The 21,270-nt window shown below is 35.9% G+C and overlaps 1 protein-coding gene across 1 annotated transcript in view; it reads right to left on the bottom strand.

Annotated features, from left to right (window-relative positions):
- The window catches only part of HERC1 (HECT and RLD domain containing E3 ubiquitin protein ligase family member 1), a 205,360-nt gene that overhangs the window by 82,647 nt on the left and 101,443 nt on the right, over positions 1 to 21,270 (bottom strand). Inside the window, exons 22-30 of the mRNA XM_057542678.1 lie at positions 21,029 to 21,200; positions 18,175 to 18,487; positions 17,607 to 17,727; positions 12,203 to 12,254; positions 5,114 to 5,382; positions 3,211 to 3,426; positions 2,446 to 2,566; positions 1,972 to 2,209; positions 1,636 to 1,820 (exon numbers count right to left, since the gene is read on the bottom strand). Of these exons, the coding sequence (XP_057398661.1) occupies positions 1,636 to 1,820; positions 1,972 to 2,209; positions 2,446 to 2,566; positions 3,211 to 3,426; positions 5,114 to 5,382; positions 12,203 to 12,254; positions 17,607 to 17,727; positions 18,175 to 18,487; positions 21,029 to 21,200 (1,687 nt within the window). The remainder of the gene's footprint in view (positions 1 to 1,635; positions 1,821 to 1,971; positions 2,210 to 2,445; positions 2,567 to 3,210; positions 3,427 to 5,113; positions 5,383 to 12,202; positions 12,255 to 17,606; positions 17,728 to 18,174; positions 18,488 to 21,028; positions 21,201 to 21,270) is intronic.

Genomic DNA, 21,270 nt, shown 5'->3' with positions numbered 1-21,270 from the left:
AGAATGGGTGCAACCTGAGGGGAATGGATGTGGACTCAGTCTGCTGTTACACCTGCTGAGATTCATCACAGTTTCTTTTTTTACTGGATATGGAAGGATCCAGTTTTCTTGGGGAGCTACAGGCTGAGAAGTAACTCTACTGCGTCTTCCCTGCCGTCCATATGTGCAGTACTCAACAGAGTGGTAAGAAACTACCACCTGAACAACCCTGTATCCCCAAACTGGATCTCAGGAAAAAGGGAGGTGGCATTCAAAGCCTGTTTTTATTTTATCATACCTTCTGAGTCTGCCCATGCTCTTTGTATAAGCAACATACTTGCTATATAAAGAAGAAGTAACTTGCCAGAGGTTCAGCCTCTGAAACCAAAAGCTAGCTCTAAATTAGACTCATACATCCTCCTAGATTCTGACCTAAGAGATTTAGCTATTTCTTCTGAGCTTATTGTATTACACTGTAATTATCTGTTTAAAAATCTACCTTCCTCATTTCCCTAGAAGGTCCTTGAGGGCAGAGATAATGTTTTGTCATTTTTGTATCCCCAGCATATTCCTTTATCCACCCACCTATCTATACAGTATTAATATTAAATACTACTTCATTTATTTAAATATTATTTATTATAATATTCCAATATTAACATTAACATTCATTGAGCTCTTACTATGTGCTAGACACTGCTCTAAGTCCTTTACAAGTATTAAATTATTTAATTCTCACAACAGTCTTGGAAGGTTGGGTCTATTACTCTTATTTTTATCTATCTATCTATCTATCTATGTATCTATCTGTCTGGTCCAGAAAGGATTTAATGGCTCCCAGAGCTTATTATGGTAATAAGACATTGAATAAATGACCTGTTTTAGACCTTTATTCCCTTAATATATAACAGACATGTATAGTAGTTTTCCTGTTCAGGGTTTACGTTCTACTGAAATACAATGTTCACTATAGTTTTTTTTTTTTTTTTTTTTTTTTGGCTGCGCCATGCAGCTTGCAGGATCTTAGTTTCCCAACCAGGGCTTGAACCCGCACCCTCAGCAGCAAAAGCACAGAGTCCTACCCACTGGACCACGAGGGAATTCCCACAATGTTCACTATAGTGTTTAAAAGGTATAAGGAGATGACCATATTACAGCAAGCAAAAATTATTACAGCTAAGTATAATGAAGAATTTTTTAGTGACTAGAGAACAGAACAGCCTAGCAAGAAGTTCAGCTCCCCTAATTCTAATCCAATTCCCAAATATTAAAACCCTTGGTCCTGGGGGAACACTTAAAAGAAGAATGCAACCCAAGAGATGGGCTGTCAGGATCAAATGCTACAAGAACAGAACCTGGGGAAATCAGTCACCTAGAACCTGTAAGTTCTAGAGCCGCAACAGCCAAGGAGAGGCTGAACTTAGACACTGAGTGGTACAGTTGCTACATCAGGGTTAACCAACTCTAAGGAGAGGAAGTTCAGTCAGAGGCACCTCTAAACCATACATATTTGGAGAAAAAAGGGGTTTCTAAATGAACAAATAAAAATCCTCTCATGCCTCACAATAGAAAGAACTCTACATTCTAATGATATTCACACAATGTGGATTCAATAAATGCTTGTTAATAATGACAGAGAAAAAAGATTTAAGATACCTCTGAAGTCTCTCTTCTCAGTTTCTCCACTAGAGTCAATTTTCTTTTCTTCTTCATCCTCTTCTCCTTCTCCAAAAGAGGCCATAAGTAGTACACTGGCCTGGGACAACAAATTCTTCAACTGACTACAGAGTAGATCCAACAAAGATTGAACTACCTTGGGGCTCAGTTTATCAGCATAGGTCCTACATGAAATAACAGGAAAAAAATAAATGGTAATTACACAGAAGGGCAAATGTGCTTAAACAAATGAAGGAGATTACGGTGAAATGGAAATCACTAAAATGTGAAAGACCAGGCCCCACACAGTTCTACCAAGACATCTACAATGCTCACCCTGTAGTGATGGCTAGAATCTGGAGCAATCTTGTACTAGCCACTTTTAAAGCTGTGCTTAGCTGGGAAACACCCGTTTTTGGCAACAACTGAAGAGGTTGTCCTAGCATGGTGTCTGTGCCACATAACTGCGACAATACATTTAGCAGACCAGTGGAAATCGCCAAAGAAACATCTACTGGTTGATAGTGAACACTCAGGGCAAAAACTGTAACCAAAAGGAGACGCTGCTGGGCTTCTAAAAAGAAGAAAGAAAGAAAGGCAGTTGAGAATCTTCTTTGAAGTTAACAAAGCATTTACTAAAATAAATCATATTCCAAAATATAAATAGTAGTATGGAACACTATTACACTTTCAAGTATTTATTCTTTACCTATAAGCTGACCTAACGTTAAACACAGAACAGTAGCTACCTAGCATAACCTCAGGCCAAAATGTTACTTGCACCTTATATTTGCATGTGCAGTTACTCACCAATGTGATGCTTGTTTGCTTGCAGGGCTCTCTCCAGAGTAGCAGACAATTGTTGATAAATCTTATGCACAGCCATCTGGATTTCAATCTGAATATTTCTCTTAGCTGCTCTGATCCCATCCTAAATTACACAAAAAGATTTACCTTTTCTATTAACAACAACAACACTTTCTACCCAAATGAAAGTAAAAGCATTTTATTCCTAGCCTATGCTAGAGCCCTATGGTGGTTTTTAATTATTTAGTATATTTCAGTATATAAAAGTTTTATAATAAATTTATTTTTCAATGCTTGAAAATTCTTGATTCTATATAATCTCTCTCCTTTCCCACAAAGCATTTTTCCTCTCTAAACATGGAAGACATAAAGACAACACTTCAAAAAAACAGTTCAAGCAATCAGAGAAACTAGGTAAAATGATCAGGTCTAAAATGTAAATTCTTGAAACCCATCCTCCCAAACACCAATCCCTATCCCAGCTTAGATCTACCTCTATGCAATTTGGCTAAGGGTTAATAAAACTGAGCCAGCAAAGAATCTAAAAGTACAATAGTACCATGGCTTACCTAATGGCTTATCTAACCCCAGCTATACTCAGGAAACTAAACCAATGAGGTATCTTTAAGTCACTTAGGTCTTTATATTTTTAAACCTCAATTCTAACCACCAAAAAGTTTAGCATTATTAAACTGGTGTTGTAAAAATACAGTTAAAATCTGAATATACTGAAAGGTGTCATCCTCGCATGACAGTTCTGTCATCTACCTGATAGTGATGCAATCGGCCACTCTCTCCTTTGGCTCCTGCGTGTCCATCAGTGCCTAAACCGAAACACCCTGCCAGAAACTGCAGCCTCACAGATGTGAGCAGAGTGGATGACTGGAAACCTGAGCTTGATCTGCTTCCTGTCAGAGAGATGTTACCTTTTTCTTCCATTCCAGACAATAGTACAAGGATCTGATGAAGTGCCTCTAAACGAAGCTTGAGAAAAAGTAAAATAAACATATTTTAGAATTCTTCACTGAACTGAGACACAAATAACTCTGTACGTCACAGACAATATATTTCTTAGCACACAGAAAATTCTGATATTTCGTAGGAATCTATTCTATTAAGATAAACATTTATTTTACTATTATGACTTTAAAAATTAAAATATCTCTAAGATCTCTATAAGCATACTTCAGTATACAAGAGGCTACACAGTACAATGGGAAAAGTAGTAGATTTGGATGTAGGAGATCTAGTTTCAAGGCCAGAGTATTCCAACGACTGTGTAGCCTTGGGAAACTCAATTTCCTGAGTCTCAGTTTCTTCGTGTATAAAATGAGGCTAATAGTACTTTAATCTACTCACAGAGCTATTGTGATGCTCATGAGGAGATATACGTGATTTCAAAAGCATCAAGTAGTATGGATACTGCTTCCTTTCCTTACATTATATAGAATGAATACTCTTTAGTTCAAGAATTAGAAGTATTTCCAAAAGGTTTCTCTGTGGTTCTCTTGAACTTCTGGCTCTATCTTCCCTAGGAAGACAAATATCCACCACAGCAGTCCATTGGCCTACCCTCCTTTTTTTTAAAAAAAAATAAACTTTTTATTTTGAAATAATTTTATATCTATAGAAGAATTGTAAAGATGGTACAGATAGTTCCTGTATACCTTTCCCCAAGCGTCTCCTAATGTTAGTATCTTACAAAACTATGGTATATTTATGAAAACAATATAACATTGGTACAACACTACTGACTAAACCACAGAATTTATTTGGATTTCACCAGAGTTCCCATAATGTCCCTTTTATGTTCCAGGATCCAAATCAGGATATCATGTTGCATTTAGTTGTCTTGTCTCCTTTAGTCTGTGACAGTTTCTGTCTTTGTTTTTCATGACCTTGATGTCTATGAAGGGCTGTTTGTGTATTTTATAGAATGTCCCTCAATTTGGGTTTGCCTGCTGTTTTCTCATGTTTGGACTACAGGTATGGATTTGGGGACGAATACTATAAAGTCTCCCTCTCATCACATTATTATCAGGGTACATGATATCACCATAACTTATTATTGGTGATATTAATCTTGATCACTTGGTTAAGGTGATGTCTGCCAGGTTTCTGCAATGTAAAATTACTATATTTTTTCCCCTTTTCATACTCTGTTAGCTCTAAGTCACTAATTCCAGCTTACTCTCAAGAGGAGGAAAATTAAGCTCCACCTTCTGGAGGGAAGAGTATCAAAGAATTTGAGGACATGTTGAAACCACAATCATTAATAAATATTTTGAGGGAGATATTTGGAGGCAATGCTCACTAATTTTAGCATTTATCATTATTAGCATGGTGTTCTAATCTAGCCCTTTTTAAATGGAGACAAATGGGTCAAAAATGGGGACTCTAAGAGCAGATCTGCATGGTCACCAACGAATCTCACTCTAGTTTCTAGGAGACAAGCAAAGACTTAGTGATTAGAGTATCTTGTGCACTACTGTTCACTTCAAACAAACTATCAGGTTGCTTTGGTTAAGATAGCAACATCAAAAAGCTCAAGTGAAGGAAAGGGGGAGGCAAGGAATAGAAGAAAAGGAAAAGTTTTTCCTACAATTGTACATTCAGTGGTTCAGTTTAAGTTTCCATAGTCCCTCACAAGTAGTAAATATCAAAGACTTACTTCTGCCCTTAACTGTTGCTGTTCCATTGCAATGATGGAGGCCTGGGGACTTGTAGACATACTTTCCTCTGGCTCTTTAAAACCTGGGGCATTCCCCACATCTCCACTCACAAAGCTTACAACATTTTCAATCAAAGTGTGAACTCCCAAAGACTTGGTAAGATCAAAATCAGACTCAAAGGAGTTAGAGGAGTTGCACAACCAGTCTCTGTTATGTTTCAGGCGCGCCCAAGAGTCGCTCAGGATTTCCAATTGATTATGCATAGGACCTACATACAAACAGAACAAAAACGCATCAGTGATGACCAAGTAGAGCATATATTCTGAAACTAGATGAGGGCTGAGTGTTGCTATCATACCGACTGGTGAGAAATGGATACTACTGTTTGAATACATGCATGCATTAAGTGAATCTGAGCAAAATGCTTTGGTAAAAAACAACAAACAAACAAAAATTACAGCAATGTAAGAAAACAAAGGGAAAGCCCTGTTTAATATACCAGTGTCTCTGTAAGCGCTTTAGCAACACGTTGCCACAAGAAAAAGAAAGGCAGAAGCTGCTGTCAAAATGCTTAGCTTAAAATGCTCTGCAGTATTAAACCAGACCATCATTTATGACCAGAATGGAACTCGGCACTTAGGACACTGCTGGTAAGACCTAATAGTAATAGGATTTCATCTGATTTAACATTATCATTGCAAAGAGTGAGCTAAGACTGTGCAAAATGTGTACATATCTGCAATGAAATATTACCAAAAAATGAATACAGAAGGGCAAGTAAACTTACACAAAAAGGAGACATAAATATCACCCTTGGTTTCATTAATATAAGGAACATTTTCACTGTGTAATATGCACATTTATTTCAGGTTGTGAAACTCCTATATAAAGGAAGCAAAGTTTCACAGACAAGAATATATAAGATTAACTATAAAGTGATAGCTACATAAAATTACCAAGTGGTGTTAACAATAGTGGCTAAATATAATACCATTAGTTTTGCCAGTGGGCATTTTCTAGGCTAAAATCTTTACATTAGACAGCAAAAATGTTAATATGTTTTATCACAACTGTCCAAGGCATGTGCCAATAGTGGCTTTAAAAAATATATATAAATGTCTAATTCTTACACGTTTTGTCTTTTTTGATTTAATTGATCTCAGGTACATGAGTTAAATTAATCATACTCCTTGGCTCATGATATACTCTCATCACTGGTCCATGCATGGCCTGCTTTTGTATTTATATTTATTTATAATAAATGTGAACACAAGAACTAGAAAACTGGCAGAATACTATCTATCTGTTCTTTCCCCCAACCCATCTCTCCCCTGTGTCCTCCCACCTAAGGATTTCATTATCACTCCTTTGCTTTTATTGTTGTTAAATATTGTTTTATCTTATATGTATTCCCAAGACAAATAATGTTTAGTGTTAGTTTGTGACTTTATAAAAAAGTATCATTTTATGTAGTGTTTTTGGACATTACTTTGCATTCAGTATAATATTGCTAATACTCATTCACATTATTCCATGTAGCCATGGTTCATTTGTTTGAGTGCTGTATAATATCTCATTCTGTGAATATACCAAATTTTTCTATTAGGAATGAATCTTGAGGTACTTAATAAAATATGCATTACAAAAATTATATTTGTTACATACTAGATGGAAAAGATTTGGGAAGAGGACTACTTAAACACTAATGCCCACAGAGAAAATGAACTAATACAATACTGACTGTATAACTTATTTTTGAATTATTACACTGATGTCAGGAAAACCCCAGGACTTCAAAATGAGACACAGAAATCCACAATAGGCAGTTAATATTATAAAGTAGCTATGAAATAATTTATATGCATTCTACTAAAATAATTTAGAATGGCAAAGAATATATGGTTTATCTGCCTTCTATATTTTAGCAAGAATTCTTAAGATTAAAAAATGTAGGATTTTCAGTTCTACTGAACATAAAAAATAACCAATCTGAAAATTTCCCCAAACTGTATAGCTGAATATTTTCCCATGTAAAACAGAAAAGGTAAAAATCCAAAGAAAAATGTCATGGATGCATAATGTATTAAATTAAAATGATATTTAAAGAATAAAGGAGGGGCTAATGTGGAAAAAAAGAAAAAAAAAGAAATAATCATTTTCCACTTCCTTAAGCATCCCAAATTCAGACTCTGGATTTAACCTTAACTTACAAATGATATTTTTTGTCTCTCAGCATTGAGCTTGTTGGTTCAATAATAAAACTTCAGAATAAAAAGTTCTTCCATCTTCCAATACTTATAAATTACTTTTCAAAATGAAAATAAAATGTGCAGAGAGTTAATGCTAGAACCACAGAAGTAAAAGCGACCTTAAAGATTATCTAGTCCAATTGCCTCAGTTGAGGAAACAGAGGCTCAAAGAAAATGATCTTTTCTAAATTAATAACACTAATTCCTTAAGTTTATGGGAGGTGGTCTTACATATTCCTGTTGTTAATCAACTCACAAATCACTGATCCATGGGAATTTCAACTGCCTGCCTATGCAAAGGCTCAATACATGAAGAAACTGCAAGTAGTGAATTGCCTTAAAATACTCCAAAATATTCTATGGAATAGGTGGCCAATCCCCAAATTAAATCCTCTCTGCAATTTAAAGCAGGGGTCAGCAAACTTTATCTATGAAGAGCCAGACAGTAAATAATTTCAGGTTTTGTGGGTCATTCACTATTCATGTAACTACTCAACTCTGCTGTTGTAGTGTGAAAGCAGCCATAGGTAATACATGAGTGTGGCTGGGTTCCAACAAAACTATACTTTCAAACAAAGGTGGCAATCCAGATTTGGCCCACTAGTCAGTTTGTTGACCCCTACTTTAAAACATGTAACTTATTAAGCATATAAGCCAAACAAAACTTTGTATGAATAAAATATAAGGAAGAATAAGACACTATCTGAAAGCAATAGGATAAATAAATAAATTAAATAATTATAACCAAAATGTTTAGGTTAATATCAAAAATACTTTGAAACACAAAATCTCACAATATGGAAATGAGAGATGAAAAACCTCTAAGTCTTAAAAAAAAATTATAACAACCTAACAACTGATTTGTTCTGTGTTGTTTTATCTGAATATAGGAAATACTGTGTCTGAAAAGCATATCAAAAGCCTCTACAGAGTAATTGTGACTGAGCCCAATTCTTACTTAATATTAATTCAGAGTCTCCTACTATAAAAAGAAAATATAAAGTCCAACAAGAAATTTGAGATTGTTTACTTGTCCTTACAACTTTGGTTCTTAAATGGAATTTTCAAAATGAACATGGCAGAGCTGCAATACATACTTTATAAACCATAAAATATGTAGGCAAGCTAAAAGGGGAAAAAAATTAAACATGCCATCATGTACTTGCTTGAAGCTCTTCTTTTTTCTGGGGCTCAACTGGCCAAAAAGGAGTAAATACACTACCACAACAAGAATCAGAAGACAAAAGGAGAAATTTGATACAGGAGACAACATTCACATTTGTTCTTCTTTATATAATCTAATTCGAAATGCACAGATAAAATAGCATTTCACCCATACAAGTTATACCATGAAACAGACATGTTGATAAATGTTTCCAATATTATTTAGCAATAAAACCCTAACACCATATTTAAAGACCTGGGGCAGGGTAGTGAAGTCAAACCATGACGTTCCTTCTTAAAATTTTGCTTTGGTATCCCCACCATTTTTCACTATATCAGCTTCAGCTTAAACACAAAAACTAAAGTTAAGTATCTGCAAAAACATATTGTCTTTCAGTGAAGAATGAGCTCAGTTCTGCACAACTACAGCAAATCTTTTAAGTATTTATCAAAGTACTGAAATACCAACATGTTTAACAGGTTTTGCCAAGAATTTTGACAGGCTATTATGAGAATTAAATAAGTTAATATGTTTGAAGTGATTAGACCAATACCTGGCATATAGTAAGCAGTTTTTAAGTGTTTAATGAATATAAATTTCATATTACTTCTGAGGTGCTAAGCAGAAATATGTACCACCTGTCATCTCTTTTTAAAGTAATTGATGACATTTTTGGATTTAGAATTTAGCTCTGATGCCTCTAAAGAGCCGAGCAAGTTGGCTGAGCTCAATTTATTTGCTCACTTTGCTCTAATCCTTCCTACCATACTCATCTGCTTGGACCAAGAGCTTGGACCAACTGTGACACATTAACTGGAGTGAGGGGAAAAGAAGCAATCATGGTTCAACAGCATGAATTCCAGTATCCCCAATGTCAAATACTGAAATTATAGGCACTAGGCCCTCTCAAGGAGGAGTCTTTGGAGGCATATTAAGGGCAGCTGCAATGTGTATACAACCATTAACTGTCATTGATACATCCATTTAGTTTCAGTAAACGAGATATAATTAAACACTGTTATCTCTAATTTCTCTTACTAAACTTTTAATAACTCAGGACCACTAGACTAATAAATGAAAAAGGAAAGTGAGAGGAAAAAAGTTTACATTTCCTCTTCAAAATATTGGAAAGGGGTAAATAAGCACATAGAAGAATTCTCACTTGGCTGGACATCTGCTTGTCCTTCATAGCTCAAGTCAGAATCAGAACACCTGAATGGCTCCAAAAAGTTCTCAGACTTGGTAGGTTCATCTGACCAACTGAAGATAGGCATGTTATGGCTTATGACATCTGGTCCATATTGACAATAAATAAGGAAAAAATAGGGTGGTTTATTTTAATCATCATTTAAGAGCAAAACAAAACAAAAAATTCCACTGTGGTCAGAGGGCAGTCTCTAAATATACATGATTTTTAAAAATTTCTTTCAAAATATAACATCCCAAATGTATTTTCAGTGTTAATTTCTTTTAAAGAAAGAAATCCATTATAATTAAATACATGATATTAAGTATACATTTTCATTGTTTAATCCACAAACACTAGGATTCATGAGATTGAAAACTGTTTTTGCTGTTCTTCCTAGAACAGTACTCCTTCTACTTTCTAGTCACCTATTCCTAGGAACAAAGCTATCAGCAAAACTTTTGCCTGAGAACATTTAGATGCAATGATTACTAGAATAAATTGGTACCACATTAGGTGATATCATGATAATTTGCATAACTAGTTTGCCTCCCTATTATAACTTCCTAAGTGGGTAATTTAAACAAACAAACTTTTCCCATGAGGTCCTGTTTGTTTGCCTTTCTGTTTCCAACAAAATAAAGTTAGATTCCAAGAAGTTAATAGGTCTTGGTACTACTTTGAGCTTTTGAAGAAGTTGGTTTACCCATAAACAAATTTGGATTAATGGCTTAATTCAGTTGTATCTACTTAGCTCTAAAACTACAGGAAATCAACACCTACTTATAGGGCAATTGTTTAAAATTGTGAACAGGCAGCAATTCTAGAATAGTTATTTTAAAGTGTCATATTAATTCCTCCTAAGTAATTTACACTTGAATTCTAGGTTATTCTTAATTCAAAGCTAAAAATACCACTTTTTGTTTTACTCCAAAGATTACTTTGTCACATGCTGACACAGTTATCATAGACTGAATCGCAAATTTATATTTCCATAAGCATGATAAAGATCTTAGAGAAAAGAGTAATTTTAGTCAACAGACTATCACTTATAAACATAATTAGTATAGTAGGAAGCTCTTAAAACGACAGGCTGGATCCCTTATGCTACTCAATAAGTTTGGAGCCATCTTTTCATTAATATAACATAGAAATTATAGCAACAATCTTTGCCTGAGCTAACCAACATTAGGAAGGGAAAATCGTTCCAAAAATTTAATTCCTAACCCAAGTGGTTAAGGAAAAGGATACTCTGGCCAATTATGGCACATGAATTGCCAATTTTCAAAGACTTAGAAAACGATAACATACATATTGCACGTTATACTAAACATCATTTAATTTCTCTGATATCACAAATACCCTGTAATTTTTTTTGGAACCTTGATACACTATAATACTAAAAGACTTTTCAATAAAGAAAGCACCAGCTCTAGTCCCTATAATTCCTAATAGTTCAAAAAAAAAATCATTCTTAGTATTCTAAGTACCAACATTTCTTCTAAGTTATAAATACCAACATTTCCTCTAAGTTATAAACACAAAGACGAAAAAATTGTGGGTGCATTTCTTCCTCTCATTCCTCAATCTTCCCTTACTTCTCACTTTTTTTCCTGTAGAGAACCTAACATCCTGCCAAGGAAGTTATCAAGAGAAGGGTTCAATTCTGAAATATAAAAGACAATATAATGGGAAAAAACGGTTTTCCTACAGGCTTTTAGAAAACTTCCACTAGTGGCAACTTTTAACATTCCAAGTTTTCACAACCACAGAAAAAATGGGTTAATAAAAGTGCCAATTAATAGAGAATAATACTTGGAGAGTTTTTAGTTACCTTGGATTTGTATTATCTAAAACTGCTGTTCTTTCCGTCTATTTGTACATATAAACAAGTGTTAACTATATTATTCATTAAGATACAGCTTTTAGCAAATGAGCTTAACTCTCGATGAACTCTAAAATTGTTCCTCATGGGAAAATTTTATTTTTAGAGATCATCTGTTCATCTCTTATATGCTTTATATCTTGAGAGGCAAAGAGGAAAAAAACTAGAAACTTTCAGTTTGAAAGTGTGTATGTGTGTATGAAAGGTGAATGGGGTAAAGAGTTCTCCCTGTAACACCATTTAAACTATAGCAACTATACCATTAACTAACTATACTTTAGCTCAATGGTATAGCTCAACTATACCATTGAGCTAAAGCATGGCAAATTATGTCCATAACCCCCCACAATGTAAAGCACTGCTTCCAGAGTTCCATGGGACTTTTAAAAAGTCAAAACAGGACAAATGAGAAAGAGAACTGATTATTAACTCCTAGACATTCCCAGATCTTTTTTTAAGGGTGTATATTTTCAAGAAAATGATCTTCCTTTTAACTTTTCTGATAAAATGTTTCTAACTTTTTTGCAATATTGTTTCAATGACAATTAGATCTAAATATATCAGATATAAAAAGAGCTACTTAACCAGATATTTAATACTTACCTCTCTTTCTATGAGATGATGCCAAGTCCAAATCAACATTTCGTCTTCCACTCTGTTAAGTTAAAAATAAATAATAAAATTTAATTGTGAAAATTATTTAAGATTAAGATTTAATAGAGTACTAAAATAAAAAGTAATCTGTATAATTATAGCAATGTGCTACTTATTTACCAGTCAAGTCAGGCTAAGAACAAAGTCTCTAAAAACCCACTGAAAACAGCTCAGGCACATGACTCTGAGATACTAAAACACAAGTCAATATGCACATTAATTAACAGTGTAAAGTAGCAGAACTTGTTCTTTGTTGTCACCTTTTTCTTCTTTGAAATCTTTGTCTTTTATCTTCCTAACACAGTATGATCTCTTATTAATACCCTCTAGATGCCTAAAGCCCCTGTAGCAAAGTTCCATTTTCCAAAATCACTACTTGTTCTACCCTCACTTTCCATTCTTTTCAAAACTATCAGCCTTGGCTAGGTGTACAGAAGAAGAGAATCTGATGAATCCACACTAACAGAAGAATAACACAGTCCTAAGCTTTCTGGTAGTATTTTAAAAGACTTTAAAATGTTTTTTAAAACCTCTTAAAATAAAGAAATCTCAAATGGTTAAACTGCAGTCAGCTTAATAAAACAGTGAAGGCTTTCAGGAAGAAAGGAAGTGTGTGTGTGTGTGTGTGTGTGTGTGTGTGTGTGTGTGTGTGTGTGTGTGTGTGTGTGTGTGTGTGTGTGTGTGTGTGTGGTGGGGAGGCACTGGTGACAACTATCTCCTCTATGTACAGATAACCATATACAAACCCATGACTTAGATTTATGCACAGATTTGACATTATGGTCTCAGCAATTTCAACTGCACTTTATCACACAATAGAAAAGTTGGTGGCAAAGAAGAAAGACTGCAGAAGTGACAAAACAGACCCATTTAGGAAATGTCATTTAGAAATGTTTTTCCTGGTAATACATATAGACATATGTACCCACACTGTGGATAAATACATTTTGTTTTACATATATACACACACACACCAGAAATAAGTATGTTCCCAGGCCAATTGATGCTGGAGAAAACACCAAACAGTTGTCACAACAGTTCCTGAAGACAATGCCATCTCATGCAATATAACATTTTTATTACACAGTACCTTTGCCATGAGGGCTCATGGAAGAAATTTATCTCAGGTCTCAGAACCAGAAATATCTGAGTTTTTCTTGAAAATCTGGTTTGTTTTTATCTTTTACACACTGTGAATCATGCGACTCATGTTTTTCCTATTTGCTGGCCCATCTCTAGCAGAACATCACAGGATATGTGTGGAGGTGTACAAATCTTACTCAGGGCTTTATTTTCCTCTCTCAGTTTCTTTTAGCCCTAATTCGTTCTCTTATACTTTTATAAATAGTATTTATTTTTGTATGCTAAATCAAATCCTTTGTGAAAGAGGGCAGTAAGGAAATGAGGGAGGTAGATTAGGAGAGCGTAGTAAGAAATGCTGATTAAGTATGACACGTGTCAATCAAACAGTTAAACTTGGGTTTAACTGTGTAACTGTTGACTTAGGTTTCTCTGGTCACTAAGACAGAGTAGATAATATATCACATAATACTCTTTATGAAAGAAGGTTAAAACTCAGATTTAGCATTAAGCTGGTTAACTTCAGTTATTTTAAGAAAGCATTTCATTCACTGACAATTCAAGATAAACAAGTACTACTAGATATCAATGATAATCCTAAATAACCTCAGACAGAAGGATAACATATTTCAGCTGGAAAATCCCACACTGCCCCCACTGCTTGCTCCTCTTCATCTATAGGAGGCTCAGCCTGAAGGCTCAGCTCAAGTCTCCTTACCCACAACAGAATCTGCTCTCTCTAGTTCTTGACTTTTCCACCTTTTATGACACTATCTTTCTAAATATTCCATAAGAAAAGATGATTAAGAGTCCATCTTTCCCAAAAATGTGTTTCTTAATCTTTTTAAAATTCTGTAGAACCTAGACGTGGCAATTATATCTAGGTTCAACCCACCTCCATTTATCTGTCTTCCCATTATGTTTTGAAAACATAACTTTCAACATGTTTTAAATTGTATTACTAAACTTGTTCTTCACAACAACCCAGCTGAGGCAAGTATAACAGGTAGCGGTATTCCCCATTTCAAAGATAAAAATGCTGGAGCTCAGAAAGGTTAAGTATCTTGCCCCAGGTCAAAATCAATAGAGTCTATTGTGACTAAGTCAGATTTCATTGTTTGCTTCCAAAATGTATGCCACTTTAACTACATTTATCCTCATCTTTTATCTTTCATTTCAGTTGAAATGAATTATCAATCATTTACAATATGCAAAGCACAATGTAGGAGACATGAGGGACATTAAAAAAACTCTAGACCTTCTAAGAGGTCTACTGGAAAGAAATACTAATAATACATAAGTCAGTCCAACATGAGACAAACCATTAGTGGTTTATTATAGATACTAACAAACTGCCATGTAAATAACAGACAGAGTCACTGTGAGTAATCTTAGGAAAGTTTTCTGGAAGAGATGCCATTTTAACCAGGCCTTAAGAGAGAGGCAGGACTTCATCAACAAAACCCAGGAGAAGGACATTTAAGGCAAACAATGCTTGAGCAGAGGCTCAAGAGGTATGTTTGGAGTCTGGCAGATGGACTACTAGGCTATGGCAAAAATGCAGATTACCACAGGGGAAAACTGGCTTCAAAAGCAGGCAAGCAACATGTTCCAGAATCTTTGATTTCTGGGTAGGCAGTGCAGAGTCACTGAGGTTTTTTTTTAATAATAAGGTAGCATGACCAGCAGGTGTTCTGTTGTTGTTCTTGTTGTGTTTATGTGTGTGTCTGTGTTTTGTGTTTTTTTTTAAATTAATTTATTTATTTGTTTTTATTTTTGGCTGTGTTGGGTCTTCGTTGCTGCGCGCGGGCTTTCTCTAGTTGCAGCGAGCGGGGGGCTACTCTTCATTGCGGTGCGCAGGCTTCTCACTGCGGTGGCTTCTCTTGTTGCAGAGCATGGGCTCTAGGCTCATGGGCTTCAGTAGTTATGGCACACGGGCTCAGTAGTTGCGGCTCACGAGCTTAGTTGCTCCATGGCATGTGGGATCTTCCCGGACCAGGGCTCAAACCCATGTCCCCTGCATTGGCAGGTGGATTCTTAACCAGTGCACCACCAGGGAAGTCCACTGTGTACATTTTTAAGAGCTCTACCTCTGGGAGCAGTATCAAAGGAGAGGAACTGGAAAAAGTAGGGAGATCAGTTTGAAAACTACCAGTTCAGGCAAAAGTAACAAGGGCCTAAATTGAAGAGTGGAAAGAACAAACAGGCACAGAAATTTTACCAAAATAGATTAGACAGACATTCATTCGTTAAAAAATATTTAATGACTGCTTACTGTGTGCCAGGCACTATAGATACTTGGGATACAGTACTGAATAAAACAGCAAAAACTTCTATCCTCAGGGAGCTTATATTCTAGTGTAGGCTAAGAGAAACTGATAAATATAGCAAATAAATAATGTTAGGTGCCGGGGGGTGAGGGGGACAGAGCAAGGCAAAGCGGACAGGGAGTGAATATCTGGAAAGGAGAGCAAACTGGAATTTCAAATAGAGTGGTCAGGGCAGGTGTAACTGAAAAAGTAATATCAGAACGAAGACTTGAAGCGAGGGGATTTGCCTACAGACAACAGTATTCCAATCAGAAGAAACAGCCATGTAAAGGCCCTATGGGGAAGTTGTGTGGTATGTTCATGGAAAAGCCAAGAGGTCAGTGTGGCAGAAGGAGAGTCATCAAGAAGGAGAGTAGCAGCAGAGGAGATCAGAGAGGAGTGAGGCCAGGATAGGTAGAGTCTTACAGGCCCCTGCAGGGACCTAGGCTTCTACTCTGAGAAATACTAGAGTCATTGGAGGTTTTGAGGAGAGAAGTGACATGATCTGTTATAAAATTGTCACAGGGCTAGGAGACTAGATAATGAGACTGATCAACTTGGAAAAATAAATGGACAGAGAGGAATCTCAGTAGATGGCAAGACTGGGAACGTGAACTGGGAGCACAGAGATGATAACGGGAATGAAGAATAAATGGAGGAAGAACAAACAAAAACATACAATGAAACTTGCTTGAAGACACTGTTCAACTTTCCTCAGAGGAGGAATCTTTCATGCTTAGAAGTTTCTTTTAAACAACAGCTTCATGTTTATTTAGCACTCTATACTTCTCAAAAATATTTTCACACCCAGTTTCTCAATTCATAAGAGAAGAATTTCAGAGCTAAAAATGAATCTTATCAAGTCACTCAGTCCAAAAAACCCAGAGTTTCCGTTTGAGCTATCATGTGACATGACCAAGGTCTCAAAGCTATCCATCAGTAGGATCAGGTTCAGAAGCCAAGTCTAACACATTACCACCTACACAACAGGTACTACTATCCTCATATCATACAATGGGACACTAAGGCCCAGAGAGGTCAAGTAGCACATACAGATTCACATGTAAGGCAGAGGATCAGCCAAAATGAAAATCCAGCTATCAACTCTAAGTCCAAAGCTATTCAAATAGAAGCTATCTATTAGACAGTTTTCATTCTGTAATTTATTTTACCCATCACACTATAGCACGTATTACTTTCTACTTCTTATATAAATCAGCATCTCACTTCTTTGATTTTTACCTTAAATGCCTGCAGTTCAGGTCCTGAGGCTTTTTTGATAGGGAACTGAGAGCTACTGAAAGATTTTAAGTAGAGGAGATATAAACAGATTTGTATTTCAGGTATATTATTCTAGTGAAATGTTGAAGATGGGCATAATACAAGAGATGGGGCAACCAGTTTGGAGGTTTTTGTACCAGGCCAGGCAAAAGAGAAGGAAAGTTTGAGACAGAGCAGTGGCAAGAGGGATGGACAGGACATAGTACAAAGATATTAAGAGTAAAATTTTCAAGGTTTGACTAATTGGACTGTGGGGAGTGAGGAGGTTGCAGGGACCAGGAATTAAGAAAAAGTAGAGTCAAGGATGAACCCAGGTTTCCAGCCTGGATAGTTAATAGTAACACTTACTAAGATAGGGAATGTGAGAGAAGAGGTTTAGGAGAAAAATGAGTTTATTTTTGGATAGGTTAAGATTGTGGTCACCTGAGATGTTCAGGTAGAACGTCCATCAAGGAGTCAAATACGTGAATTTGGAGTTTAGGAACAAGTCAGAGCTAAAGAGAGATATCTGAGTCACTAACATATAGATGATAAATACCTATGCAATATAGTTATCTCATTTCTCTTAAAAGTTCTTTTAAAAGAGTTTTTGTATGTCTAAAACAAACGTATATTACTTACTCTAACCGAAGTCTTACATAGCTATACAAAATTCCTTCTTTACTAAATCTAGGTATACCTACCAGTGCGTAACCCTCTTCATCTGATTCAGGCTGAGACAAATCAGATTCACTCCTCGATTTGATCAGTCTATAATTTGGACTTGCGTGGATTAGCCGGCTCTCTGCAGTAAGACTTTCACTCCTGTCTCACATGCACAAAGAAAAGTTTTTCGATTTGGGACTGTTAGTGAACATAAAACTGAATGGAACTAGCAGCATAGAGATAAAACACACACACAGTGAGGAGTAATTATGTCTGTCAATGGAAAACCCTGGCTCTCAGTCAGGTCTAAGCACAAAGTCCTTCTCAAATACATCAGAATAACTTCCATGCCACTAAATTACAGAATTATGCCAATCAACTACTGTTGTTTATATGTGTGAAAAATTGTGCCTCCTCATTTAATCAGAAATTTATACTCCAGGCTGAATTAGTATCACTCTTTACATTAAATTCATCCTTGTCAATTTGTATTTCCTCCTCCATGTCTGTGTTAATTTCAGAATACAATAAGTGAGAATAAACCATTTCAATGCATAAAGAAACAAAGAGAGGAGAGAAATGTTTTAAGTTTCTAGTCAGTCCCACCTGGTCATAAGTCCACCCACTTCAGAGGCACTTGTGGAAGGCTGCTGCAACTGTCCTTCTTCCCTTCGCTTCTGAAGCTCATCAATCACAGGACTTACTCCTAATATTAACAGGGCACATCGATGGATCACGGAGTTGCAGGCAGCAGTGTACACATCCTGACCCTCAGGAAGGTCTGTGCTGACCCTTCGCTCTTGCTGAGACTGAGGAGGTGGATCATCAGCTCGAGCCCCAGACCCTGCCCCACTGTTCATTCTATCTCGATCTCGGCTACGAGCTACTTCACGGGCTGAGAGGAAACACTGAAAGATTTCTGGAACATGTAACACAAAAACAAGGTCTTAACACATGGGGAGAGAAGAGCAAAGAAAATAACAATAAAAACAGTCAAAAAGTTTGGACCAAAAACTTATTGAAAGAGGGAAAATCATTTTTTAGACATTAAATACTAAGTAAGTTAAATTTTATCAAAAATACATGTATAATATTAAACTTTTTATAAAAATTACAATAGGAAATACTTATGCCTTTACAGAATTTAGATTTGGTTGATTCTATTTCTACTCTTATGAGTTTGATCAGTGGTTTGCAAAGTGTGGTTCCAGAAGAGCAGCATCAACATCATCTGGCACTCGTTAGAAATGAAAAATACTGGGCCCATCCCAGACTTTCTAATCAGAAGCTCTAGGCATGGAGCCAGCAATGTAGTTTTAACAAGCCCTCAAGCTGATTTTGAAGGCCATTAAAGTTTGAGCATCACTGGGTTAGATAAAAATAACTGCCTATTTCTGAAATGTTCACAACCTTGGTTTGAAATTGTCAGGTTACAAAAGAAACAGACAAAAGTTAAGTTGCATTAGTTATAATGAAGAGCCCCCTTTCCCCTTCCAAAGTCCATATAATTCCTAATACCTACACTTTGTTGTATTTTAAACATATTAAATAAGCACGACCATTAAAGGTCTTCGCTGAAATAGAATCTGGTTATAATAATATGGCCAAGACTGCCCCCAGAGTCAAATAGTATCACCAGGAATGTCCATCTTATGCCAGCTCTTCCCAATTCACAAGTGTAACAAGTGGGTTTAACAAGGTTCTGATGCAGTGGTAGGTATTTCACAATAGGAAAAGAATATTTTACTCAAATTTGAGTGAAGATGGTATTTTTAATGGGGAACCCAGGCAAAAAAGTTAGTAAAATACTAGATTTGTCTGTTAATATTGAAGTACAAACTTTAAAAATGCATTTGTATATTTCAAAGTATTATTATGACAATATATTCATTATGTTGTTGAAAGTTCCTTATTTCTAAGAAAATCAAAGCAACAAACTAACAGTCTAGAGCTGGAAATCAGTTAAAGTAATTAAGAGAATGGTTACTGGAATTTGGGGCAGACCTGGTTCTAATTCCAGCTGCTACGAACAGTGGCCCTAGGCACATAATTTTGCCTCCTTAAACCTCAGTTTGTCCATCTTTAGAACAGGGTAATATGAGAAATCATCTAAGACAGAGAGGATTATGAGTTAATCTATGTGAAGCATTTGACCCAGTGCCCAGCATATAACTGATGCTCAAAAATGGCAGCTAGTTTAAAAATTATTACTCCCTGGGTAACTATTATGCTTTCTTTTAATATAATTGAGGGTTATCTTTTGTTACTGTGTTTTCCCCTTTGGTCTTTGCTTTTAGGAATTTCGAAACTAAGTCTTAAGTTCATCTGTAAATGTTCCCTCAGTCTAGGTTTTAAAATATAATTATTCTCTGGGAATTCCCTGGTGGTCCTGTGGTTAGGACTCAGTGCTCTCACTGCCAGGGCCCAGCTTCAATCCCTGGTTGGGGAGCTAAGATCCTGCAAGCCACGCAGCACAGACAAAAAAAAAAAAAAAAAAAAAAATATATATATATATATATATACACACACACACACACACACATTACATATATATATATATATATATATTTTAATATATACATAAAATTATTCTCCACCTCCTCATCTCCAATCCCCTCTTCTCCATTTGGACCTTATATTTCTCCTCTTGTTTTAAGGGGTTTTGGACTTGTTTTGAGTCACCTCAAAATCATTTTTAGAAGTATGCACAACACAGATAAATTGATAATAAAGTAGTGTCAAATTGATTGATATATATATACAATCTCAATACCAAATGCATAGATGGCCAAAATGTTTTAGGCTACAAAAGTAAATATACACTTTAACTTGAAACAGCCAAATCACTCAAAAGATAACAAATGTTTCAAAGCTTCGATATTTCTCTTTAAACATCTAAATGATTACATTTTAAAACTATCTGTAGCCTTGTAATAAAAAAGTATGAAAAATGTCATTCACCAGCCAATAATATTCTCATGTATATTCTTACTCTCTACTGAAAACTGCAGCGCAGTCAGTGGGTGAAAGTTTATAATTTAAAAAGTTATACATATGGAAAATAATTGGGCTCTCCTCATAGGCTTAGAAAGGGGCTCTCTTCCTCACCACCCAGAGGCCAGCCAGGCGAATGGACAACTTGGTACCCTCCAGAGAACATGCTTTGAATGTCCCTATCCAATGACTCATGGGCATCACTTCATGAATGAGACTCAGTGGAACCAGTACTGTTTCCAAAAGCCTGCTTCCAGAGCTTTTCAGCCCAAAACATGCAATCCAACAGCTTCAGAACGGAACTAGCAGCTGTAAGAAAAATGTAGCTAATCAGATCATCAGGAGAATATCACATCTCTTTAGAAAAACAGTAAGGAAATGTTTTTGCCTCTCTCTTCTACAGTCAGTTTCCCTACCAAAAAGAATGCCACAGTGTGTATCTGTAAAGCAAGACGGATATACTCACTGCCAGCTGTCATCACTTCGTGTTCCCGTTCTTCCTCCTCATCCTCTGGCTCTGGATGCCCCTCTTCCCTATCTCGCTCAGCCTGTTCTTCCATTTCAGCTTCTTCATCAATGGTCCGGGTGAATGAATGCTCCTGAGGATCAACATCTGCAGAGTCTTGGTTTTCTGAGATCTTAAAGAAATGATCAGAGCTACACTGAATATATATTTTTTTAATTTTGAAAAATATCATTAAAACCTTG

This window comes from Balaenoptera acutorostrata, chromosome 3 (assembly GCF_949987535.1).
Source record: "Balaenoptera acutorostrata chromosome 3, mBalAcu1.1, whole genome shotgun sequence".
NCBI lineage: Eukaryota > Metazoa > Chordata > Mammalia > Artiodactyla > Balaenopteridae > Balaenoptera > Balaenoptera acutorostrata.
The sequence above is the reverse complement of the archived record's forward strand: the minus strand, read 5'-3'. Positions and strand labels throughout refer to the sequence as shown.